Source organism: Scomber scombrus, chromosome 22, assembly GCF_963691925.1.
Source record: "Scomber scombrus chromosome 22, fScoSco1.1, whole genome shotgun sequence".
Taxonomy (NCBI): domain Eukaryota; kingdom Metazoa; phylum Chordata; class Actinopteri; order Scombriformes; family Scombridae; genus Scomber; species Scomber scombrus.
The window spans coordinates 8,198,083-8,223,201 of record NC_084991.1 but is presented as its reverse complement, the minus strand read 5'-3'; the positions used below and the strand labels follow the sequence as shown (position 1 = coordinate 8,223,201).

Genomic DNA, 25,119 nt, shown 5'->3' with positions numbered 1-25,119 from the left:
TGGACATAATTTAGTGGTTCTATATTAAAAAAAGTTTTCCAGCTAAAATGCAGCTATCGCCTCATTTCACCTCCAGCCACCACAACAAAAGAAAAACAGAGTAAAGTGCTACTTTGTAAAACAACAAAAAAAGATCCATCTTGGTGAATTTAGATGTACCGGTTCTGCCACTTTCAAATGTAAGAAAATGAAAAATGATGCATGCTAAAAACTAGCTAGAATCTACAACTGAGTGTGCGGTTTGTATGCATTGCACGGGGGGGGGGACGACGACAATACTTGTGAATCCACTTCACTCACCCCCCTCCACTTCTCAGATTGGAGCTCAGCAAAGGAGAGACTACAAAGAAGTGGAAGAGGAGAAAGGAGAGCTGAAAGACTAGCTGGCATTGAGAGCTCTCCTGCTTTAATAGGAAAAGCTTGGAGCAAAAGAAATGAAAAAAATCTAAACAAGGAAAAAAAAATGCTTAAACCCCCCCCCCTCCCCTCGCCTTACAGATTCCTTTTTCTTTCATTGCCTCTTCATCTCCCACACTCTCTTCTCCTGCCCCCACTCTTGTCCATTTTCCCCCCCTGGCCTCTTTCCCCCCTCTCTCTCTCACTCCTCAGCTGTTTTGAGGACTGAGTCGTCTCCCAGGATTTTGCAGAGTTCGTTGAGGCGATGCTGCATCTCGGGGATTCCGGCCAGCTGGGATTCCAGCCGCTGTTTCTCCTCGGTGAGGGAGAGACGGGTCGCCGTGTCCAGCTGCTCAAAGCGCCAGCCGCCCTCCCCGTCGAACTGCAGCAGGTTGGTGTGATACTTCCTGGAGGCGGAGAGGAAGGAGGAGACAGCAGTGTGAATTTGTAACTTTATGATGGACCTCATTTCTCTGAAAATGATACATCACAGGCTAATTCCTCTTTTGTGTGATGTGTCTTACCACAGGGAGGGTCTGTGAGTGATGGAGAGCAGGGAGATGCCAGAATCTTTGGCGGCCTGGAAGATTTTTCCCTCCACGTCAATGCTCACAGCACTGGTACACTCATCCAGCAGCGCATACTTAGGCCTGACACACAAGGGGGGAAATGGTTTTAATAGTCGCTATCCATCCTGTTGTCTTCTTAATGCACATATTGATATTGCGATAATATTGTAGGATGACTTGATGCTTTTACAAAATATTTTCAGTGAGATTTTTTAGTAATGTGGATATAATGACTAAGTGGGTAAACTAGGTTAACAGTCTGGTAAGTTTATAAAATGACATCACTACAGTAATGCAGCTTTTGAAACCAGGAAAAGATATTACGATATTCTATATCTAATACGATATCTAATCTCATATCACAATATCAATATATTGCCCAACCCTAAATAATACCAACTTCTCTAAAAACGACCTACTTTTACTTTTAAAAAGTGTGATACTAACTTGGAAAAGCAGACTGCAGGAATATTAATTGACCTCAACTTGATACTACCTTTCAAGAGGACATTTTGGCCTCTTGAAATTAAGAATATTGAACAAACAGCGATCTCCTTACTTGTGGTAGAACATGCGGGCCATGCCCATCCTCTGCTTCTCGCCTCCTGACAGCACATCCTTCCAGTCCAGCTCAGTGTCCCACCCTGGACAAGTAAAGAAGACGACATCAAACAACCATAAAAACCCCTACAATGGTTTGAAAGGCGGATACTGATATTTTGGGATTATAGATGCTGAGAGAAAACATTTTCTAGATTTATTCATCTTGGTGAAGAGGTATCTTAAACTGCATTTAGTCTACTCAAGTATTTTGACCCACTTTAAAGTATTAACAGGTGACCTTAGGCAAGTACATAAAGAGTTCATCAAAAATACATTATGAGCAATGTAATGAATAATTAAGATATAAACAGACTGTTTTTAAATGTCTGTTCTTACCAGCACTAAAAGACAGATGTCTGGTGTTTGCAGTGTGACTAAACAGAAAATCCTTCACATCCTTGATTGATGATTTTTGACTGTGCATGCGTGCGAGTCCCTTTGCAATCAAGACCTTTCCAAACATTTTCACAGTGCATTCATTCACACATTAAAACCTCCTGCGGCACCGAGCTTTGTGCAGCAGTTACTTCACAACAATGGGCCTGTTTGTTTGGCGATGAGAGGAGAGTGGCTGCCAATTAGCCACAGATTCAAGTTTAGGCAATACCAGTAATACCCACGTGCAAAAGATCAAGCTTCTGGCTGCTAAATATAATGTTAGCCTGTTGCACCACAGTAACAATTTGCAGTGAAAAGTTTGCTAAATTTGAAACCACATCAAAGTTACATTGCAGAAACTGTAGACCAATAGAATCTTAACAGTAAAGTCAATAACATTATCGTTTAGTAGCGGATTAGACTCACATTAGGCTAATTGTTATTTTATGCATTTTTTTATGGTTTTGTCAAGTTAATGGTTTTGTCTGATGGCTGTTCTGTTTATTCTGTCTATGTGATGGTTATTTTGAGTAGTTTTATACAGTTACTATGTCTAATTGTGGTTGTTTTGTCTATTTTTATTTTTTTATATGTAGTTTTTGTATGTGACAGTTTTTCATCTACTTATTTCTTGTTATGTTGTCTAGTTTGTCTGATGCTATTTGTCTAGTTCTGATGTTTGTTTTTAAGTTGTAAAAGTGTTGCCTGAGCAATTCTTTACATCTCCAATCTTCAATCTACATGATCTGCATCTTCCCCTATTATCGCTTGAAACTCTCAACTCCACGTCATGTAAGTTGTCTTCATAACTGTCCTACCTCCTTCTCTGGTGACAATTTGGTTGAGGTTGACGATGTCCAAGATGGTCTCCAGGTCTTTGTCACTCATTCCCCTGGCAGCCATGTCCTCCACTGAATCTGGATAGATCACCTGGTCCCGCAGTGAACCCATGGACATGTAGGGCCTGGAGGGACAACACACACACACACACACACGCACACACGCACACACACACGCAAAAATACATTATCCACTGAGTGTTTGTTTGTGAACTTCTCATTTCATTAAGTGCTCCATTCACTGAGGAAAGAGGATGCTAACAGAGGGCTTGTGTGTGTGTGTGTGTGTGTGTGTGTGTGTGTGTGTGTGTGTGTGTGTGTGTGTGTGTGTGTGTGTGTGTGTGTGTGTGTGTGTGTGTGTGTGTGTACAAAAGGGCAGGACCTTTAGACACTTAAAGAGAAAAGTGTAAGTGTATTGGGTTATGTTACAGCTACCAGGTGGCCATCTCATCCTATGTATAAAATATTTACTGCTCTGCAGGAGGGAGCTGCTGAGTCTGCAGCCCTGGATAAGATTACGTGTGACAGTTTGTCTTGGGTCACTTCAGTTCAGTTTGAGAGCTGCAGTCCTTCTACTGCTTGAATTAGCGGAGAATTAACTCATCATCTTACCTGTTAGAAACTCACAGTATAGATACTAAAATTGCTCACATGTTCCCGATAGATGATGATTGACTCTTCACTATACACTTTCATGACTGATGGTGATGATGGTGGCAACCTGCATTATATTACATGGCTCAGGCTTATATGAACTATTAGCTGCTGTTTTTTACTAGAGCCAAGGGGTGAATATTTGCAATATTTTGTTGAATCTATAAGATGAATAATAAACACAATGCTGTAAATGTGAGATATTAAAAGCTACAGTATGTCTGTATGGTAAATATTTCACTGTGGCAGAGCTCTGGTTTCTCTTTGTCAGCCCCCACCTACACACACACACACACACACATACACACTGGTCCTGTTACAATGGATTAGATTACACATAGGGTTCACGGGTACAATGATCAAACCCTACAGTTGTTTCAGTGCCCCTCACCGCTATGGTATATTGGAGTATGTGTGAGACTGTGTCTGTGTGTGTACCTTTGAGGGATGTAGAACATATGTTGAGGAGAAGGTTTGTGAAGCCGGCCACCGTAGACAGGCCACAAGCCGCTGAGGATCCGGAAAAGAGAGCTTTTTCCGCAGCCGTTCGGCCCCGTGATCAATAGGTGCATGCCCTCTTCCACCTGAAAACATCACATCAGTCACTGAAAAGTAAAAGTAATCTGAAAATGTATGCTTATATGTACATTCAAATGCCTGATTCAGAGCTGAATACCATATCATCTGTCACACACTGAAGAAGTTTTGCTTGGGTATGTTGTATGGTGTGGTGTATGCTATTTGTGTGTGTAAGCACAGTGTCAACAGATTTTTGTATCAGCTCAGTGTCAGCAGGGTGCTCAGGTGCATTCACCTGAAGCCAGTCTTTTAAAACAGGAGCTCGGTGTAGTTTAGACAGAGGTCTGCTGGCATGAGATGCAAGCAAGCCATTTCTAAAACTGAGGCCAGAGAGATTTTGATCTTCATGAGGGGGCGTCACTATCTGATATGTCTATGATGTTACCCAGCTAATTATCCTCTCAGTTCTCTATCAGATAACTTGTGGTATTTGCAACTGATTTTAATGTACATGTTCTCATCTTAAAGCCTAATTTCATTGGTGTCTTTCTATCGGTGCCTCCCGGCGTCTTGAAATTTCTCTTTCACAATGTTGGCTCTGACAATAGTTATAAATACAGTTTAAAGCCAGCTTTGAAGCGCTTCAGAATCCTGGCTAGTGTGTCCAATTAACAGCAATGAAATCAATCCAACTCAATTATCCACAAACAAAGAACAGGCCCCTGGGATCTGCAGACCCCTCGGCCTCTCTGATGTTTGAGAGGGAAATAAACACAGCAGGATATACTGAGCAGAACACACAGGAAGTGGCAGCTGTCCTTAGAATATCTGAAATGCTCAAAAAATGATAGTTAAATATTGTCGGCTCTGATCTGTAATGGTAAGCATCACAAAAATCCTCTGCAGCTCATTACAGTAGTCCACAGCTGGAGGGCTGGAACACGCTGACACCCAAAGGATGTATCTGTTTCCTAATGAGACTACAGAGGATTCTTCTTAAATGCTAATGAACGCCACACAGACCAAAACCCTGAGGGAGTCTGATGCTGATTAGGGGCTCAGAGAACATTTGAAACTATCAGTTGAAGTGTAATATCAACGGGGAGTAAATCAGAGTTTGATGCTGAAGTACAGATTAAAGAATCATTTAGCTGCTCTTTCATATTTTAGCCCATTCCCATCACAATCTAACAGACAGTAGAGCTGCCTCACCTTAAAATTCAGGCTTGATACTACTACATCCCCGTTCGGCGTGATAATTGGGACGTTCTCGCACACAATGCCGTTGTCAACATCTATCACTTCACCTGCAGAGACAAAAGAGAGAAACACAGAGAGGAGGAAAGGTCAGGAAAACGGAGTGACAGTGTATCAGAGTAGTAATAAAGGATTAAACTCCCTCTCTGTCTACGCATAAGCATGAATATGGACGGGATAATACCTACAGAGCAGGAATTACGGGGTAAAAATAAGAAAATCCCTCTTTGCCACTTCACTTATCTCTTAGCTTAATGCTACTCTTTAAAAGGAGATTGATTGTGGCATCAAATGGATGTTTACAAAAGGATATTTACTGACTAGTGACCGTGACATGTTGGGTGATTTTTCTGGTTTTGCAGGTTGCCCCACAAAGGGAACATTTGGCACAATTAGATAGCAAGAGTGTGGAATTGTAGTTTGTAGTCAGTGTGAAGGGAATTTACTTTAACACACATGTTCTGCTTTCAATTCAGTACAGATGACAATCAAATCTATGCTGAAAATAAACACTTGAGTTGGAGTTATTTAAGTTCACACAATACATTGGAACTAACTGACAAAAGCCACCAGTTTGCTTCATGCTTCAGACAGCGGAAGTGGTGAAAATCTACCCTGCATAGCAACCATAACCAAGCATGTGTGGAAGTTGGGAGGGGCCACTTAGGCTTCCTTGTTTCGGTTTATGATGATACATAAAGAGGTGTGTGCACCAAGTATGAGCCCACCTTTGATCTCCAGTGGTCCGTCTATGTGCATCTCAGGCTTGCTCTTCTTCTCCCCTCCCGCTGTGGCTGACAGAGAGGAGCGCTTGTAAACACCCTTCTGGACGTCCTCGAACACCACGAACATGTTGTGGACCCGGGCGGTGTAGCCTGCCAGCTCTGTGACCTTTCCAAACACACACACAGGGGGTCAAAGGTTATTAAGGTAAATGTCAGAGGACGATTAGCGTGACCCAGAGCAGCTCCAATTATGGCAGAGGTCATTATCATGGCCATGTGCTGGTGAAACAGAACAGGTGGTGAGGTCAGGGCAGGTAAATCTGACAAATAGGTATCAGTGTGGGTGTGTGTGTGTGTGTGTGTGTGTGTGTGTGTGTGTGTGTGTGTGTGTGTGTGTGTGTGTGTAAAGATGTGTAATAGTGCCAACACCAAATTTACAAAGTGGCTGATGCAGTGGAAATGAGTTAAGGATTGACTGTTTTTCTTTCTTTACTTTTGGCAAGTGTATGCTCTTGGATTAATTATAATCCCTCAGAGTTGTGTTTTCCTCTGCTGTACAGATGTATAATGGCCTCAGAGAGAGAGAGAGAGAGAGAGAGAAAGAGAGAGAAGAGAGAGAGAGAGAGAGAGAGAGAGAGAGAGAGAGAGAGAGAGAGAGAGAGAGAGAGAGAGAGAGAGAGAGAGAGAGAGAGAGAGAGAAGATGAAAAAGCTTATTTCAGAATGATGTATAAAATGAAACTCGTGAAATCAAAGAAGGGAAAAACAAAGAAGAAAACAAAGAAAAAAATCACCAGCGTTGGCTGCAGCGCAGCACCCTGCAGTGAGACAATGCAGCCTGTTGACACAGCTTGATTATATTACAACAAACACCAGTTCTGGGAATTCATGGACACTAAGTGGAGCTGCAGGGATTTGACTGGCTCAAAGAGGGAAAAAAAGCAAAACACCAACGCAACGAAATGTGTCTAAATCGGGGAGAGTGGAGAACGACTGTGTTCCTCCTCTAATGATGAAGATATTAACTTCATCAACGGCTTATCTTAGAATCCTGCTGGGACCCAAATGGGTAATAAATATGTAGACATACAACTTTTTTGTATTATTATCTTACAGTTAGGATAGAATAAAGTACATCTGAAATGGCTGGGATCCAACCAGGAAAAAACTCAAGCTAGTATTTACTGTATGACACATAAGTGCAAATATTTTTTCAAGAGGTTGCAAGACATTCCTGTGATGACTTGAGTTTGCCAAAAACAACAAGATAATGCATAAACTAAAGCTACAGTTGCGAAATGAATACAATTAGAAGTATCTCGTTATTTAAGGGTTTGAAATTCTGGTTTAAGCGCTTTAAACATGTGGTCTATGGCATACAGATGTGTATAAACATCGGTGTGCAAATGTGAGCTTGCGTTGTGGCTGTCGTCGTAACTGAATATTACAATCGGGAACCACAGTATCACCTGATTTGCATAATAAGCTGTGCTTTATCCACCGATTTTCGCTTTAAGTTGGTTAATTACGTACCACGAAATGACCAAACAGGTGCACATGCAAAACGTGCTCTTTTTCACCAAATAACAGCAGCATCGTGCCACACAAAAAAGAAGACGTTAGGGATACAGGAAATGAGCTCAGTAGAAGTGCTGACCACTTGGATACTGCTGTGGTTTTTGTTTTCTAATGAGTGAGTGCATGTATAAATACATTTATTATATCAGGACAATATATCTGATAACCTTCATTCCATGCAGGTTCCCATTACACTGCGAGAGAGAGAGAGGGAAAGCGAGCAAGAGATGCAGAAGTGCGGGTTGAAAGATCAACAGATGGAGGATTATTCACAGCTAGGCTAAGCCCTGAGGGAAGGAGCTCTGGAAAGGCAACACTCAAACGCACAAGGCTGTACTGCTGGCTGACCTACAGTGACATGACAGCGTCAGCATATTCTGTCTCCAGGAAACGATACCTATGAAAGATTTCTGTGTTCAACCTCTATTATAGTTAATGCAGTCGGACACATATCAGAGGACTAACTTGACCCAGTTGTCTTGTCAAAGCCTAAAATCTGATTAAACTTCTAAGGAATAAAAGATGAGGGAAAGATGAGTGTGACTGTGACTGTGTGGGGAATAAGAGTACATCATCTGAATGCCACAACACCGATGTTAAGCTGATTTTTTTTTGCTCTGATGTAACTAGTCTACGCTGCATGCCTTTTTAAAGGAATAGTTCACCATAAAATTAAAAAATGAATTGTTAACTTTTGTTCCATGCCTGTTTGAAATGAAAAGCCTGCATGATTCCATCTCTGCTGTCTTCCAAACAGTAAAAAAAGTATCTTTCTAGCTTCATGCAAGTATAGTCAAGTTGTCCCTAAAAATGTCAACATCAGGCAAGATCCCCGGTTTACCTGGTGCACCGCATGGATTGTTACACAGAATCATCCAAGAACTTTAAAAAACAAAAACAAAAAGCCTGGCAGGTGATTGGATGAATCATCTGTCAGCTAACTTCTTGCTGTGATCCCACCTAAACCACGCCCCTAGCTGCCAGCACTTCCTCATCGTATGCTGATTAGTCTGAACCGCTGTCTTTTCAACCACCATAACTTGAAACCTGACGAGATGGATCCTCGCTTGATCTCGCGAATCCAGCTGCCTCGCAAGAAAATTCCCTTACGGCCCACTGTTAAGGACGCATGCCACATGTTTCCTGTCTACTCTCTACGGTCACTGTAATAAGCTTAGAAATACCTCTTCCTCCCACATCTTTTGCAGCCTATGCTTTGAGCTAAGCATTTCGAAACAAAACAATAACAACGATGAGGAAATTGTACAAAATATCAATGGAAATATAAATTTGGACCCCCATTTTGCAATCATTTGGGCACTTGGATTATGCTGTATAATAGAGACAATACCTGAACAAATGTACAGCAGTGAAAAAGACGAGAAAACAGGAAGGAAGCTAATAGGCAGGGCTTCAATCCAGACTGGGTTAAAACTGGCATTTGTAGAACAAAAAGGAAACTAAACATTGCTGAGTAGCAATCTCACACAAGCTGGAACATGACAAAGGGCCATCTGACCTCAGACACAAACACACACACACAAACACACACACAAGCAAATAAACACGCTGTACGCTGTCATATTAAATAGGCAGAGTGTTCGGAGAAGTGAGCAGGGCACATCGCCTCAGGAATGTGCTCCATCCGTGCCGCCTGTTAATTTTGCACACACATTCGCACATCTGCTAGAAATGCAAGCAGGGGCTTGCTGCTGCACATCGACTGCACGCACCCAGAAGAGAGAGAAGAGAGGTGACTGCAGGTTAAAATTCGTATCCTCCAGCGAGGAGTTTTGCATCAGAGGCTTGCAACGGCGTGACGGTCGTGACAACAGAGTTACTGAAACACTGTGGGGGAAAATGGCGAGAGATAGAAACAAAGGGAAGTTTTAGAGAGAAGGCCTGACTCAGACCTAATTCAGACTTCCTACAATGACCCGCTTGCACTCTTAAAGGAAGTTTCAATTCCTCCTCTTCACCACAGACCGCTGAACTATGATGAGCACGTTCACAGGCGAGTCACACGCTACACGCAAACTCAAATGACCCCCATGCTCAAACGCTACATGTGTTACAAAGGCAATGGTTAAACGCACCGAAAAACACAGGTGGGCACATGATTAGAAACAGGCGAGTACATACCAGCTGCAATGCAATACTGCTTCACAACAAATGTGCAGCAGCCAAATCCTCTTACAAGACCTCAAAATGCAGCCCGAGGAAGACAATGCATGAATGGTCCTTGCTATTTTTTTTCTTTCTTTTTTTGGATTAAAATGCAACGAAAGATCAGGGATTTGGCCCTCAATGAACAAGGCCTTTCATTCAGTGATTTCTTTCTTTCTTTCTTGGCTTTTTTCAGCAGGGACTCCAACACATTCCTGTGCATACACAGTGAGTTTCACAAGGAGGGAGAGGAGGAGAGGAAGAGAGATGGGTGTACAGTACAGTGTGATGCATCTGTCAGTCACTGAGTCATCCATCTGTTCAGCCTCTTAGACACTAGTTTAGAAACTGACACGTGTCCACCTCATTTGAGTATCTGAAACTCTCACGTATATAAAAATACAACTTTCTTCAGAATAAGATGCTAAACTTCCTCTAAATAACAACTATGAACCAAGTTATATCTGTGCTGAGCTTGAAGGTATGATAGTATAATATTATATCAGCACAGGTAATGAGTGACAATTTAGAAAATCTCACTGTCCTCACTTCTTTATCTCATTCTTAAGGTTATTGTGTTGATTTATGTTTTATTTTGAAAAGTGTTTATCGTGAAACTGTCAGCTGGATTTATCATGCATGTGATATTTCCCCTTTGATATTTCCCCTACTGTACTTACAGGTGGTTATAAACAAAACTGATGCAAAAAAAAAAAAAAAGGCAATAATAATCCTGCTATATCTGCTGAATCACATGCAATCTCATGGTTAAATGAAGAATTTTGAGATAATGCACCTACTTCATTTGTTTATGATGTTTGCATACAGATGAAAGATCTCATTCATATTAGATTTAATCTAATCTGAAACTGACTCATTCCTAGAATAGGAAGTTGTGTTAGAAATGTCACTCTATTGATCGATCTGTGAATTTACTCTGCAGCTACTTTCAGAGCTTTGTCCTTTATATATAGTTTTTTTTTTACGGGCCGCTATGTTACATTTACAGGTGGGGTCATAGGTGAAGGCTGGGCTTATTCATCTGTGTATTTAGTTCAGATTCTTTTCAGACAGGAGACAAACACATCGCAATCCACTGAGGCTATATTAATATCAGCGTGCTGTGTCCTCACTTCTTTGTAGGAGGACATGATCCTCTCGATGGCGTCAGCTCCTGAGGCCAAAAGGTTACGGGCTGTGGTGAAAGCCTCGGTCCTCTCGCTCACCAACACCTGCGTCTGACCATCTGCTGTTTCTACACGATGGACAGAAAGAGACAAACACACAAGCCAGAAGAGAGAGTGAGCTCACTGAGAAACTGCGATGCTATAGACACCTTAACAAGACTGATTCGTTCTCACATCTGAGCCTGTGAACATAAAAACACCACTGAGATGAGATCTTTAAATATTAGTAGTGACAGCAGAAGATTGGCACAGTGGTAAAACTGATCAGCAAACAAGGAGACTCAGTTAAAGCTTCATTTTTATGCAACTGTCACGTGGGGAGGTGTGGGTGGGAGGCAGTTACTGTTTTCACACATGCTAATCAGCTCCTGTGTGAGGAGGAAACAGTGGCTGATGGTTTGGAGATGCTAATGATCCTCATGTGTGTTATGAAATCTGTTAACATCACAGACTGAAACAAACGGCCATTACGTTGATGTGTAAGGTGGATATTGTTTGTTTCTTGCAACAAGTGAAGAAGATTTAACTGGGAGTCTTGTTAAGAAAAGGTTTGGGACCCCTCGCTTTGCCGCCCCTACCGTTGTCAGCGAAGCCGGTGGCGGTGATGATTGGCACGGCAACCATGACGAGCCCGCTGCTGCTCCACACGTACTTCATGAGGAACTGCTCGATCATAATGTACCAGAGACGCTTGGACAGGATCAGGTTCATCTGGTCCGCCAGAGCCCGGTAGCACTTCTGCAGTTGACGCATCTCCACCTGCACAGGACAGTATATTACAATAAAACAGTAGCATTTCATTTCATGCAGGGTTTTTGTTTTTTGCCACATTCATTTAAGTTGAACCTTAAACCAAATGGCCTGTTTGCAGTATAATCATCAATCTAATTATAGAGATATCAGAGCCCAATTGGCACATATTAGACAACAGATGCCGATACTGATATATCTGTGGTAGCCCAACATCAGCTGATAATATCGGCCAACTGATATATGGGTCAGGCTCTAATAGATATACATATGCTAAGACTCTATATTAACTTTGTCAAACAATTTTGGGTTATTTAGGAGAATTTAAAATGGATTATTTGAAATGACAGATTTGTATTTGATGGTAAACAAAACCACATTAGGTGTTAAATGTTAATATATCTATCAAATACAGTTAAGACATGTATGTCAAAATGGAAATTCAGCTTTAATTTCAGGTTTATTAATGGTGCATTACACTTGTGGCTGTATTGTATGGTTGTAACTGGATTATACAGCTATAATATAGAAATGCAACACCTTTATCACTGCCTGCTACCATTCAGCCCTGCACACTGTACCTTGTGTCCCCTGTAGAAAGCGATCTCCTCTGCGTTTGCAATGATCCTGGAGTGCACATAGCGCAGGTAGCCCTTCCTGTGAGCCTCTTCAGCCACCAGCTTGCCAAATTTGGGCGAACAAGCGCGGAGGACCTTGGCTGTTGCAAAAACCACCAGCCCGGCCAGGAGGGTCGGCCCAGTGGCGTTTGCACCTCTGGATCTAGCCGTCTGGATTAGAGTGTAGGAGGTCAGCATCACGTCCAGGATGGGTTTGGTGAGGTTGGAATAAAGATGAGCCACCGACTGGGAGAACATCACGACATCCTCGGTGAGAGACTGGTCCGGGTTGGCGAGCCTCCCGTCCATGTTGCTGACTTTGTAGTAGGTCTGATCGGTGAAATAGGTCCGGTAGGCATGGTTCACCAGCCGGGTGCGGAAGGCCAGAGCCAGTTTGCACTCCAGGTACCGGATGGCGCTGTTGACGAACGTGGCCGGGATGGCGATGAGGAGCCATTTGACCAGCTGGAGGATGAAGCTCTTGGGTTTCTTCTCCACAATCGTTTTAACAATCTTGCCATCCAAGCTGGCCACGTAAATAGAAAGAAACGTCCGAGATATCAGCGCCACCGAGTGCAAGCTGAGCAAACCCAGCTCTCTGGACACCAGCTTGGGGAAGAGGATTTTAGCAAGATCGAGGATCTGCTTGAAAAATTCTGCGTTCACCCCCGGGGATGTCTTTTTAACAGCCGCATCTGTCTGGGATTTTACCAGACATGTGGCTCCGTTTTCAGTCCTGGAAAGCCTGCGATTGTTCCCTGGGTGTTTGTCTTTGCGGAGCTGCCTGCAGATGATGGGGTAAAGCGTTTTCAAGCCGTACGCAGCAGCCGCAACCAACAAGGCTCTCTTCGCCGCAGCCGAACGGTCCCATCTCACTCTGCACGCCGCATCCAGGATGTGCGACATTTTGTCAAACGTTAGTCGTCTTTACTGACAATCCTCACAACAGCCATCCCCCCCCAAACTCCTCTCCTCTCACCGGGTCGACATGAAAGAGAGAAGGACCTCTGTTCTGGCTGCAGGGCTGACAAGTACCGCTACATCCTGCTTGGGGTTTCTTTTTTTTTTGTACCATTGTTGAACGCAGGATACTAAAAAAAACAGAACTTCCTGTTATGCATTTCAAAATAAATCAACTTCCCCAATACGTTAATGCTATATACCGTGATGTTGAGTTTGTGCTTTTTATTTTGTAGACAGTAAATAATTGCTATTATTATCGCCAGCTTGACATCAGTCTCTTCATTGGTCGCACCCCCAGACAAAAACAGGATTGGTTGCGTGACAGACGTAAACAAATGTAATCTGCTGTATCTACTGTATTTAAATATAATCTACTGTATCTGCCGCATTTAAATCTACTTAATCTGCTATATTCTGTTTAGTTATTATTTTGGAAACATATTTTGTTGGAACAATATTGTTTGGATTCACTGAATGTGACAGGAGTGTATTTGTTCGCAGTTCTATTTGATTTATTTGTTAACTGTTTTCACCAAATTACATATTCACAAATTTAAATTCTTAAAGATCCCCTCCTGACTTGTTGTATTATAAAATACTCTACTTTGAATAATTATTTGTGTCTGATATGTTTTTCCACAAAAATGTTAAATTACTCCACTCAAAACCTTAAAATTCCATCTACTCCTTCTCCCTCATTAAAAAAAATCCATAATCTATGAATATGCAAATATATTTCATCTCAGAAGTTTAACATGTCAACAGGACACTTCTACACTGTAAATAGTGTGAGGTCCATTTTCAGTGTTTCCACATCACACCTGTGTAAACTGATTACTGGACCAGATGGCTTATGTTGTAGAAACTATATCTATACTGTGTCTAGCTCATGCCAAAACAGACAATTCATAGCCTTGCGATTTACGGAAGAGACTGACTTGCGCACACCCAAGTGAATATTATATACATAGATGGGAAAAGCCACAGAAGTCAAAACACAAACCAGTGTCTCCTGTTATTTTCAACAAGGCCAGCTTGCTCGTCACCTCATTCTCCCTTATCACACTCTACTCCCAAAACTTGTCCTTGATCTCCTGCAATCTCACACCACATTCCTGCTCTTCAGCTGACTCTCTGCACATATACTCTGCCTCTAACTCTTTCACAGAAAATGACCTTTGCTAATTGACCACTGCAATACCATACTTACTATGCATTAGATGGCTTACTACTAACTAGTTGTGTAGGTTCACTCATTAAAATCAGATTTGCATTGAGAACAGAGAAACTTTCCACTTTCAGCAGATGACTGTCAAAACAGCCTTTCAGTGTTAAACTCTTATAGCCTGAATCATTCTGCACAGCAAAGCTTAAACCTTCAACTAGAGGAACAATAAAATTATTAAGGATGTACCAATACATCCCCAAAATATCAGTTGACTAACATAGCCTATTGATTAATAAGGTACAATATGATAATGTCAGTGGCCAATGTTCTGGATATTGCGGTTGGACAGTCAGACTCAGACAGTAGTATATATGAAAGTATAGAAAATTATTCTTATTAAGTAGGTAACTGTATAGCAGGCTAAAGGGATTTTGAAGCTGTTTTTCAAAAAGGAAAAATAATATCTTATTTCATGAATTTGTGCTCATTCAAAGATAATGATGGGCTAAATTACAATTCAGTTGTTTTTTTACAATTAGTTATACCCCCCCCCCCCCCCTTTTTTCCCCCCCTAAAATAAGTCCATAAACACGTTTATTAATGTCGCGTGAGAGGTTTCTGTTCCTCGCGCCGATTTTGTTTGTTACATATTTTGAGCAACGTTAGCCGCTACCTAGCTTAATTATTTATTATTTCCCTCTTCACGCATTCTCTCTCTCTCTCTAACACAAGCTCATTATAGTTATAGTTTTGTGTCACACTTACTTGATAGTTCACAGCCGCAGAAAATGAATTGGGTTGGAGGTTCAAGGTAAGACTGAATGAACAAGTGATGCTAGCCTGTAGCTAACTTACAAGTTAGCAGATATTAACATAACTCCTTAAAACAACAACTCTCTTTTGCAGGAACCGGTTAATGGTGAAGAATGATGCAAAAAAGCAGCGGGTGAGACAGTTACACATTATATCCACGACCTTACAAGACAAACAACATCTACAGTGGGGGTTTTTGTTGTTGTTTGTTTGTTTGTTTGTTTGTTTTTTGCCTAGCTAAATGTAATTTCTCTTTTCTCCTAGGAGTTCTTTGAAAAGAGAAAAATGCAACAAAAACTGAAGAACATGGGGATGGCTATGCAATCCTCCCCTATAGGCGGTAGTTCTGGTAGTATGGACCTGGTGACTCTGTTTGTAGTGAACCAGATTGCTGCAAAGAAAGAACATAAAGGTGAGAAATCTTACTGGTAGATAAACTACAAATCAAAGACTCTAATGAGATGCTGAAAAGGAAGTTTAAGGGAGTTATGGATTGTAACTCCCTTAAACTGTAAGTCACCAAACGTCTGAAAGCTAATATTTTATACCAGTCAAAAGTTTGTACACACCCTCTTATTCAGTACAATGAAAATGTGTGTCCAAACTTTTGGCTAGTACTGTATATTCACAATGTGTTTCATAGTAACATGAATCACACCTAGATTACATGAAAACAAAGTCATTTTCTAATATGAACACATCAAATGACACTATATTGCAAATATAAATGCTATGTCTTATACGTAAGATTACAGACTAGCATGTTAATAATTTGTCAGTATGACAAATGAATGCGATCAAAAAGTGTTTGTGTTTTTCAGATCCCCCTAAAGTAGCAGTTTTCGGCAGCAGTGAAGGCAGATCCAAACATAAGAGAAATGAGCCACTGGTACTTCCCATGAGCCCCTGCTCTCCCTCAAAGCTGAGTCTGGTAGAGAGCCAACCTCAGTACAGGTAGAACTGGAACATGAGTTGTCTAAAACCACCAAGAGTTCCAACCTAAAGTAACATTTGATGTGTCAGCATTACCCAGCTACATGGTCATAACTTTCTTTCTATCTATCTATCTATCTATCTATCTATCTATCTATCTATCTATCTATCTATCTATCTATCTATCTATCTATCTATTCTGTGTCAATATTCAGTGTTCAAAGATCAAGAAAAAGAACGTACGTTATTCCACAAGGGTTCAAGTGTGGGCAGGTTAGTCAGTTTTTTTCTTAGTCACATATTTTCTCAGGAAATGTCTTTAACATGAAGATATTGTGGGACTCACTTACTAAAAAGTAACTTATGTTTGTCCCTTAAGCTGTCACCAGTGCTGGAGTCAGCTTTCTCAGACATCAGTGCATCTGAATACCTGCCACCTAGAGGTGATCTCCTCAGCCCCTTCTCCACCTCATCCGTCTCCTCAGGCCAAGGTGGTGTAGTGAAGCGTTTTATTGAATACAATTACACACGATTAATTGTCTACTTTTACTTTACATGAGCATATTTTATACTCTCAGCAAATTTAAGCCGACTCATACTGGTCACTACAGGAATATTCCCCCTGCCGCTGAATCTCCAGCTGAGAGGCCAGACACAAGCACAGCCACCTCTTCAGTGCTCCCCTTCACCCTGGGACACCTCGGGACTGGAGCACACTAAGGTAGCCAAAGCAGAATATCATTCTTAACAAATATTTCACATTAGTAGAACAACAACATTGCATGGTTCCATTTACTACACAGGCATGGGAATATTCAGCTCCCCATGTATCTTCACAACCCTTTTTTGGACGCTGCCAGTTGCATGCTGTATATACAATGTGCAAAATCTGGTTGATTTGAAATTTATGGGAACCTGATTTGTTAACTTAGAGTAAAGCACCTAATCAGCTGATATTAGAGCAGGATAAGAGCAGGGTAAGAGAGAGAGGGGAATGAATGAATGAGTAACAGATTGTCTTCCTGCTTAAACTTGTGCAAAGCTCCATTTGTCTTGTTAGTGTGTGAATTCAAAACTGTCAATCTGTTGCGATCCTGAGCAGAGAATGAAATAGTAGCACTAATTTATTGAATCTATTTTTAAAGCATAAATAATGCATCATCTGTACAATATAGATTTATCAGGGACACAGTGATATGATATTTGTTTGATCCACTTCTTGGTGTCTGCAGATGTTAGAAATAGTTTTTAAGAGTCATCTTTGGTTACTCACCAATAGTTGCTTGATGTGTGGACCAACAGTGAGTTATGAATGTTAAAAAGTGACAATGTCCTCCCAAAGTGTGATGCCTCTGAATTTATTTTTTCAGTTTCAGACGTTCTTTCAGCCCAGAGGTATGAGAGATGGTATCTCCTGGTCAAGTGGATCAAAGCCAGCCTTCTACCAACTGGAGACACCCACAGCAGCCCAAGTCCTGTTTGGAAGTCCAGAGCCAAAGTTAGAACAACATTAGAATTTAGATGGATTATTTACATTTTATTTGTCATTTATGTGTTTATGGATAATTGTTATGAATTAACTAGCTTAGTTTTTTGATACTAATGAAACTCATAGCCTACACGCATCTGTTATCACAGTAAGGCCAGGGGCCTTGTAAGAAATCAAGTCACCTTCTCTCTCAACCAAGTGGGAGACAAGGAACCTGTGTTGGACTTCACTCTTAACCAATCAGAAAGTGAGCAGCAGTTTGAGGAAGATGTCTTTAGGGGCTTCAGCAATGAAGAATATGATACAGATGGTAAATAGCGCTTATCAACCAGTTCTCTTTTTAGTTACCTTTTTATTTAGTTTTTTATCTTTTAAGTAAGCACAATGAGTTTTTCCTTTAGATTAATGTTAACTTTCATTTCAGCTTCTCATTTTGGGAGTGTAAAACCAAGGATATATCTCAAAGAAGAAACACCGGTCAAATCTATAGCACCACAGTAGGTGTTTATACTTGTTGTCATTTATTTGCAATATGCTCTGAATTTGTTTTCATGTTGGGTTTTCTTTCTTTACTATTAGAACTGTCCCTGATTCTCAGTGCATGGGAGTGGAGGTAAGTTCTCTTACACAAGTGTATATATTGGCCTTTTACTGCCACTAAGTGGTCGAGTTTGTAATTGCCATGAAACATGAAAATTATATTGAATAAATAAAAAGTAGTCATGATGACCTGCACTGTGTTTCTAACAGTATTTGTTAATTTATCCTTATGGATATAAATATGAGGATACAGAATACAATGCATTTGGTCATGTGGACAGTTGAAGTTTTACATGCTAATTCAATTTTATTCACAGCTCTCCAACTGCACTGACATGAACTGTTGTAAGTCCACTCCGCATCTCCAGTACAGTTACCCATTCACTGTCCATTTAAAGACGGTACATTGAATATATGTTTTGTTTTTGTTTTTATATTCCGCAGCATGCCTTGAGGACAACAATGGCTCCATGAATGGCTACGAATGCTCACCAAGTTACTCTTGTAGAGCAGGTTACCTTAGTTCAGAATCAAATGATGTAAGTTACCTTCAAATGCTTTGTCTATCCAGCTATTGTGCTATGATTGTAAATTCACTTCAGAATAAAAAAAAAAGAAAAATCAAGTCAGCAGTAAAAATGATGACTTTACCAGGGAGATAATCTCACATTAAACCTGCTCAAGCAAACAATATCTGACATAAACACTTGTATCTTTCTATTTTCTAACTCATTACTAGGATGAAGAATGTTGTCAGCCAATGGACCACACCTGCTCTGCAGATGCTGTAAACCTGAACCTGGGCTCGCAGGGGAATCCAACACATAGTGACTACAGGCCTGAGCCTCTCACTCCATGCATACAACCCCAAACCAACACCAGAGATTATCAGAAATTGACGGAGAATGACTTAAGAAGTAATGGTACAGCTCAGTTTGTATCTCCTCACTTGCTAGCTCAAACTCCTATCTCTAAGAAATGCAAATGTGACAAAACATCCAATGAAATGCGAGACGCAGGAACTCAAACCATCGACATCTCCCCAGCTGAGACATGCGAAGCTTCCACTCAGTGCAGCCTGGTATTAGAGAGCATGAGGGAAGGGTTCAACTTGTACCCACCACCTGTTGACATGTCAGTACTCCATTCAGCCACAGGGAGGCAGACTGGCTGCACAGATGCTGCTAAACCAGATACACACACATCTTCATCAGCCAAATCCAGGAGTGGAGGGAACCATATGCCCTGGAGCAAGATGAAATCCAAGGCTGGTCCCCTATCAGGAACATTGAATAAAGTCACTGCTAACAACAGTGAAGGCAAAGTGATCCTGCAGAGACCCATAAACCCCTTTGTAGATGTTTTGAACATCACTGATGCCACAGGTATAATATGCTACATTTTTAGTATTCAGTATGTCATTTAATGTGATTGAGAGGATCTTGAAAGATTCATATTTAAATTGTGCAGATTCCACTGACAAAAATAAATGAATCACTTTTGAACATCTCCTTTTTTGATCTGATTTAGTTAAGCAGGAGGATGGAGAGGGAAGAGAGGAGAGAGGGCAACAAAAAAATGGCCCTATGATGAAAGACCTCTCAGCTGAAGTGAAGGAGGAGCTCACATCTGACACCAGAGTTAACAGGCTCTCAGAAGAGGCAGAAACACTTCAGGAAATAGCTGACATTTTGCTCCTACTGAAGCAGAGAAAGAAGGAGGGATGAGAAGGAGGGAAAGAAGGTAGATAGATAGATGAACATGCCTGTTCTGAGCATGCTGTTTTAATAAAAAACATAATTTAACAGTTCATTTTGAAACCACCTAAAATATTCAGTGTTCATTCTTAATGTTATGATAGCGGCACAGTGAAATAAAGCCCCAAAGCGGTAATAACTTGACTCATAAGTTTATTTCTTTCTCCATATACATATTCAAGTGTTAAGATTTCATGAAGATATTTATATTGTATTGAATATAAACTCTAGCAAAACATTTACAGCTTGAACAATAATCAAATATACTATACAGCACTCTTTTTATTAGTATTTTTGTTGTTCCTCGTAAACTGTAGAAACACATGGAGTTGTCTCACATAGAAAAAAATTGCAACTATTTCACCATAAGTACACATTAATTGACCCCTGTTGGTAGAAGACAGTGTGAACACAACTGGATGTTGAGGGCTGTACACCACATTATCTTTTGACAAGGTGCCACCTGAAACAATCACGGTAAATATTCGGTCGTCACAACTTTTCATTACACAATCTGTGTTATGGAGCAACAGCTTAATTTGTGTGTGTATGTCTGTGCGTCATCTGTAATAATACTTTCAGTACAAAACTACTTTGTTTGGTTTTAAGACAACTGATCCTGTACCAAACAAAACTCTTAATAGTTGAAACAATACTTTCACATGTTGAATTATAGTTATTTTTCTCTTTACTTTTAAAGAAAAGACTGATCTTTCTCTTTTAGCTGAATGAATAAAACAGGCAGGATGCTTTTCATCATTACTATAACTTATGTAAACTGTTTGATTTTTTGTTTGCCCTATTTGGTTTAAGGACAATCCTGAGCAGTCATAAACTACAATTTTCTGAAAATGGTCCTTTAAAGCTGGGGAGAAAAGTTTTAGTTTTAGAAGTCTGCTCAAAGGACGTTTATGCCACATTCTCACCATTTATGAGATAAATATGTTACTACTTTATGTAATACGGATTTTCCATGTCAATAGGAACCCCTCTGTAAAATACCAAATATATCACAATACTTAATGCAAATATCTATTTAACTTTTCCCAATCACTGAAAATGTCACTACACAGTTCCTTATTTCAGACTTTATTAAAAAGAGGTATTACATTTGATTAATTCATGATCATTTGGAGCCACGAACCATGAGAATTTTCCATGAGAAACCTGTTCATTGAACACAGTAACAAGCAGGCCTGTTAATGCCTTAGTCAGCTGTTTTGTTTTGTTACACAAATTGCCCGTACAGTTACTCTGCTGTCTACAGTTTTTGCTACACAAGATCCTATGTGTATTGGACTAACAAGGTGTAACCGCACACAGTTTTACAATTTTACAAAACAACACTGGCAAATTACGCTAAAGCCTACTCCTCGACTTTTGACACAAGAACCACATAAATGATATGCTCTGCTATTTGTACATAAGGCTATGGAGGAAGACGAAATCAAAATACATGAAATGTGGTAAAAAATAATATTCCATCACAGGTGAAATGCAAATATGTACAAATAAAGTTTTTAAAAAAAATCTATGTAGACCTAATTATCATAACATGATATAATACATACATGTCCACTGAAAAATGGCCATTAGGCACCTTCACAATACACAGGCACTAATATCATCATGTTAAAGATAGAATAGAATACTTAAAAATACAAGTGAAGTCTCAATCATTAAGTCATGGTTTTCAGTTTACTACTATAGATGGAGCAGACTGGTTGGTAGCTACCAGCAGTGTTTCATGACATGTGTTGGTTTAAAACACTGGTTTATGGTGTAGGCTTTGGCAAACCTAGTGACAGAAGGACATGTTAAATTGTACTCACCATACTATGTCAAAAACCTCTCTTTTTAGAGGCAGGTAAGCAATAAACTGAAGATCTGAAATTGCAAATTAATGCAAAAATTCTCAAAAAAATTAATAGAAATAAAACACCAACAAAACATATATTTCTTTCAGTGCTACTAGACTGGTCAGTGGTTTTGTTTAGGCAACTACTGACAATACAATTATTCTAAACTTAGAACAATACACTGTACATCTCTGGTGTTTGCTTTTCATAAAAATATCTGAATGACCACAACGTAAGACGAGGAACTGATGCAAAGTGCGCTTTGCTACACGCATAAACAACATTTAACTGAGATGTGTTTTCATATAGAAAGGCATAATGGTACTATAGATCCACAATAAGTCACAACTGCTGTCACACTGACATACGTTTGTGGATGCCTTGTTTTTTAAGACCACATTTACTTTACCTTTTTCAATGGAGTTTGAAAGGAAACATGAGGGACATATTCTTGATGGAGTGGAATGGCTTTGTTATGCTATACTTTTACACGATAAGTACAACCTCTTCTATTAAATTATAATCCTCAGTGCATGTACAAAATATAAGGGACATCTTCCTGCTTGTCTTTCTCTATATTTCTTCCTTTGTGAAAGGAAATCACTAAGGTTTAATATCATTTAGCTGGAGTCATCTCATCATATGTGTACTCTATGAGAGAGGAAGTGTCTCCTTTACTTTGTACATGCAGAGCGTGCTCAACAGTCATATTTTCTGTCCAAGTGTCCTCAAGCAATACACTGAAGGACTATTATTTATGTTTTAATTGCGATATTGTGGTGCATGGTTGAGATTCAAAATTTGTCACCCTCAGTTCATAGAATAAGCTGAAAACAAAACAATTATACTCCTTAGCTGCTAAAGCACTACCGCTTATTTTGGATTCCTGAATAGACTGAATTGAAAGTGATAAAAGCAAAATGCTTTTTAAGGGAAACCAGTATCTCCTCAGATCACAAAAAGAAAAGAAAACATTTCAAACCCATGGACTCTGTATGTATCTGTTATCTCAGAAGCTACCCAAACACTCAGAGGGAGGTTATCGACACCTAAACCTTCCCCTAGTCTACATCAGATGCATCGTTGTCCGATAGATGGTAGTTTGACCCCTTGACCCGGATGTACTCAACCTGCCGACCCTCGTCTGAATCGGAGGCACCGCAGGAACAAAGCTGGTTCTCAAACAGCGCCTCGATCTCCTCCAGACGTCGACCTTTGGTCTCTGGCAGGCAGCCGTAGATGAAGAAGAAACCAAGCAAGGCCATGCTGGAGTAGAGGAAAAAAGCCCCTGGGAAACAAAAGAACACAATGTCACTATGGACTGACACCCACAAACACAGGGAACACTGCCACATCTTTTGAGAGCCTTGTCACTTTTTATAAATGGGTTTAGTTTTTCTCATTTATCAACAGAAAAAGAAACACTGGTTCTGAGGGCAGCTAATATTGGATGCCGACTGCACAAGAACTTCTACAGAGACGTGTGTGGGCTGAAACATGAAAATGTTTTACTCAATTACATATGTTGTGAATGCGTAACATGCCCCTGTCAAAGCAGCAGGTTTAACAGAGAAAGGCAACAATAACGCAGAGACAGAAAAGCATTTACAAACAGGCATATATACAGAAATAGTGACAGCAGTTTAATTAGATTTCCTGGCCACTGCCATTACCATTTCCTACTTGTCAGAGAGGAATGACATTTTCATTTTACAATCAACCTTGCATAATGTGAAATCCACTGATTAAAAAACAACATACATAGCCCCATACCATAACCATTTCCATGGCAACATCATTATGTTTTTTAAGCAGTTTTTCATTCTTGGTGAACGATTCGTGTAAAGTCGATCAACGACTCGAATAGATGGTTAATCCGCTACAACTCAGGATCACCCATGATGGATCGATCTTTAGCTCATGAAAGGTTATTTCCTTCCTGTCTGAGGAGAAACCTGCTGTTGAGCTACATTGACTGAGGAGGTATGGAAGAGGGTTGGGAGGGGGAGAAAAAAGGTTGACAACGCCTCAGGGTATCAGTCAGCCTTTACCTCCTTGCTGGCCGTGACGTACGGTAAGGATGAACGCATGTTACACAACATATGCTAGGAGGTTGCCAGAAAAGAAAAAAAGAAACAAGATTGATTTGCCCCCCAAAATTCAAACCTTCTTTCTACCTTCTACAAAAGTAAAGAATAAATATTATAAATGTAAATGGTCTGTTCAGACTTTTAAATAATTAAAATCCAGCAGTTCAGAAACTGACCATAGTAGGTGAAATACTGAGCAAGGTGGAGGAAGGTTAGTGACACCAGGATATTGAAGGTCCAATTGACTCCAGCTGCGCAAGCATTCCCTGTGCTCCTCGCCCACAAAGGGTAGATCTCAGAGTTGATGGTCCATGGCATAGGACCCATCCCTGGGAGAGAGAGAGAGAGAGATGACGGATGAATCTCGTGGTGAGATATTATGAATTATGTTGGCAGGACAAGTCTAAACTGAAAAACATCTGTGTTATTTAAAACTGTAATGTACAACTTTTTAACATTAAAATACCAAGAACAATAGTACACAACATATCAAAATGTCTTCTGTGAGAAAGGCCCATAGTAACAAAACACTTTACTACCATATGAAAAATAGCATTTTCTAGCATTAATGCACTGTGGAGTATTTGTGTGTGGATAAAAGATAAAGGGATATGAAATGGCATTTTCTAACTGCAATCTCAGTCCAATGAATACGGAGTTACCGCCTTTTTTACCTGGAGCGAAAGCAGCAAGGTAGAGCATTAGACCCAGTAAAACCAGCCAAGAATAGGATGTGGGACAGTAGTTGTAGGCCCAGTAGGTCTGGTCTTTCATCTGGCTGGAGTTTGAGCATCTGGAGGAGAGACATTTTCATGGGCTTTTGGCAAACACTCTTGACACTGGACCTCAATTAATGCACTGTATATTCCAATCCACAGTCTAGTCCCCCCACTGCTTCACCCTAAACACTCAAGCCATGTCCTGTGACTCACCTGCCCCACGCTGCCTGCTCAGTGGAGGCCTTATTGACTGCCACACAGGAGGAGGCGAGGAGTGCCGAGCCATTCTCACGGTAACAGAAACCACATCCTGGGTCCAGCATGCACGGCTCACACAGCCTGCGAGCCAAACAGCAAACACAACAACCATTAGCAATAATTTCCCTGAAAATAATCAATCATACTGCTTGTCAGCTCTGGAAGGCACATTCCTTTACTTTTCACTGTTTGGGGGTGTTTGTGTGCTTTAATATATTGACTTCTGAAGAAAACTGACAAAAACATTTTAAAATTATGATGATGTTGGGTTCATTTTGCAATCTAACTGGCCTA

General features: G+C 40.5%; 2 protein-coding genes across 2 annotated transcripts in view; both read right to left on the bottom strand.

Moving 5' to 3' along the window:
- Positions 1–598: 598 nt before the first annotated feature.
- Positions 599–13,259, bottom strand: LOC134004597 (ATP-binding cassette sub-family D member 2-like). Its single transcript, XM_062443932.1, has 10 exons — positions 12,201–13,259; positions 11,448–11,628; positions 10,816–10,937; positions 5,944–6,106; positions 5,171–5,265; positions 3,878–4,023; positions 2,765–2,910; positions 1,525–1,609; positions 921–1,046; positions 599–803 (listed from the first exon to the last, which is right to left on the bottom strand). Exons 1-10 carry the CDS (start codon positions 13,140–13,142, stop codon positions 599–601), a joined length of 2,211 nt encoding a protein of 736 aa, XP_062299916.1. The 5' UTR covers positions 13,143–13,259.
- A 9,560-nt stretch (positions 13,260–22,819) lies between these two features.
- Positions 22,820–25,119, bottom strand: part of LOC134004605 (proton myo-inositol cotransporter) — a 58,913-nt gene continuing 56,613 nt past the window's right edge. Inside the window, exons 8-11 of the mRNA XM_062443942.1 lie at positions 24,781–24,906; positions 24,523–24,641; positions 24,025–24,177; positions 22,820–23,046 (exon numbers count right to left, since the gene is read on the bottom strand). Coding sequence (XP_062299926.1) covers positions 22,820–23,046; positions 24,025–24,177; positions 24,523–24,641; positions 24,781–24,906 — 625 coding nt within the window. The remainder of the gene's footprint in view (positions 23,047–24,024; positions 24,178–24,522; positions 24,642–24,780; positions 24,907–25,119) is intronic.

Excerpts from the sequence above, each read along its gene's own strand:
- LOC134004597 (XM_062443932.1), bottom strand. The coding sequence starts at position 13,142 with ATGTCGCACATCCTGGATGCGGCGTGCAGAGTGAGATGGGACCGTTCG. Across the intron at positions 5,266-5,943 it reads CGGACCACTGGAGATCAAAG|GTGAAGTGATAGATGTTGAC; the intron begins GTGGGCTCATAC and ends TTGTCTCTGCAG. Across the intron at positions 804-920 it reads ACTCACAGACCCTCCCTGTG|GAAGTATCACACCAACCTGC; the intron begins GTAAGACACATC and ends CTCCGCCTCCAG.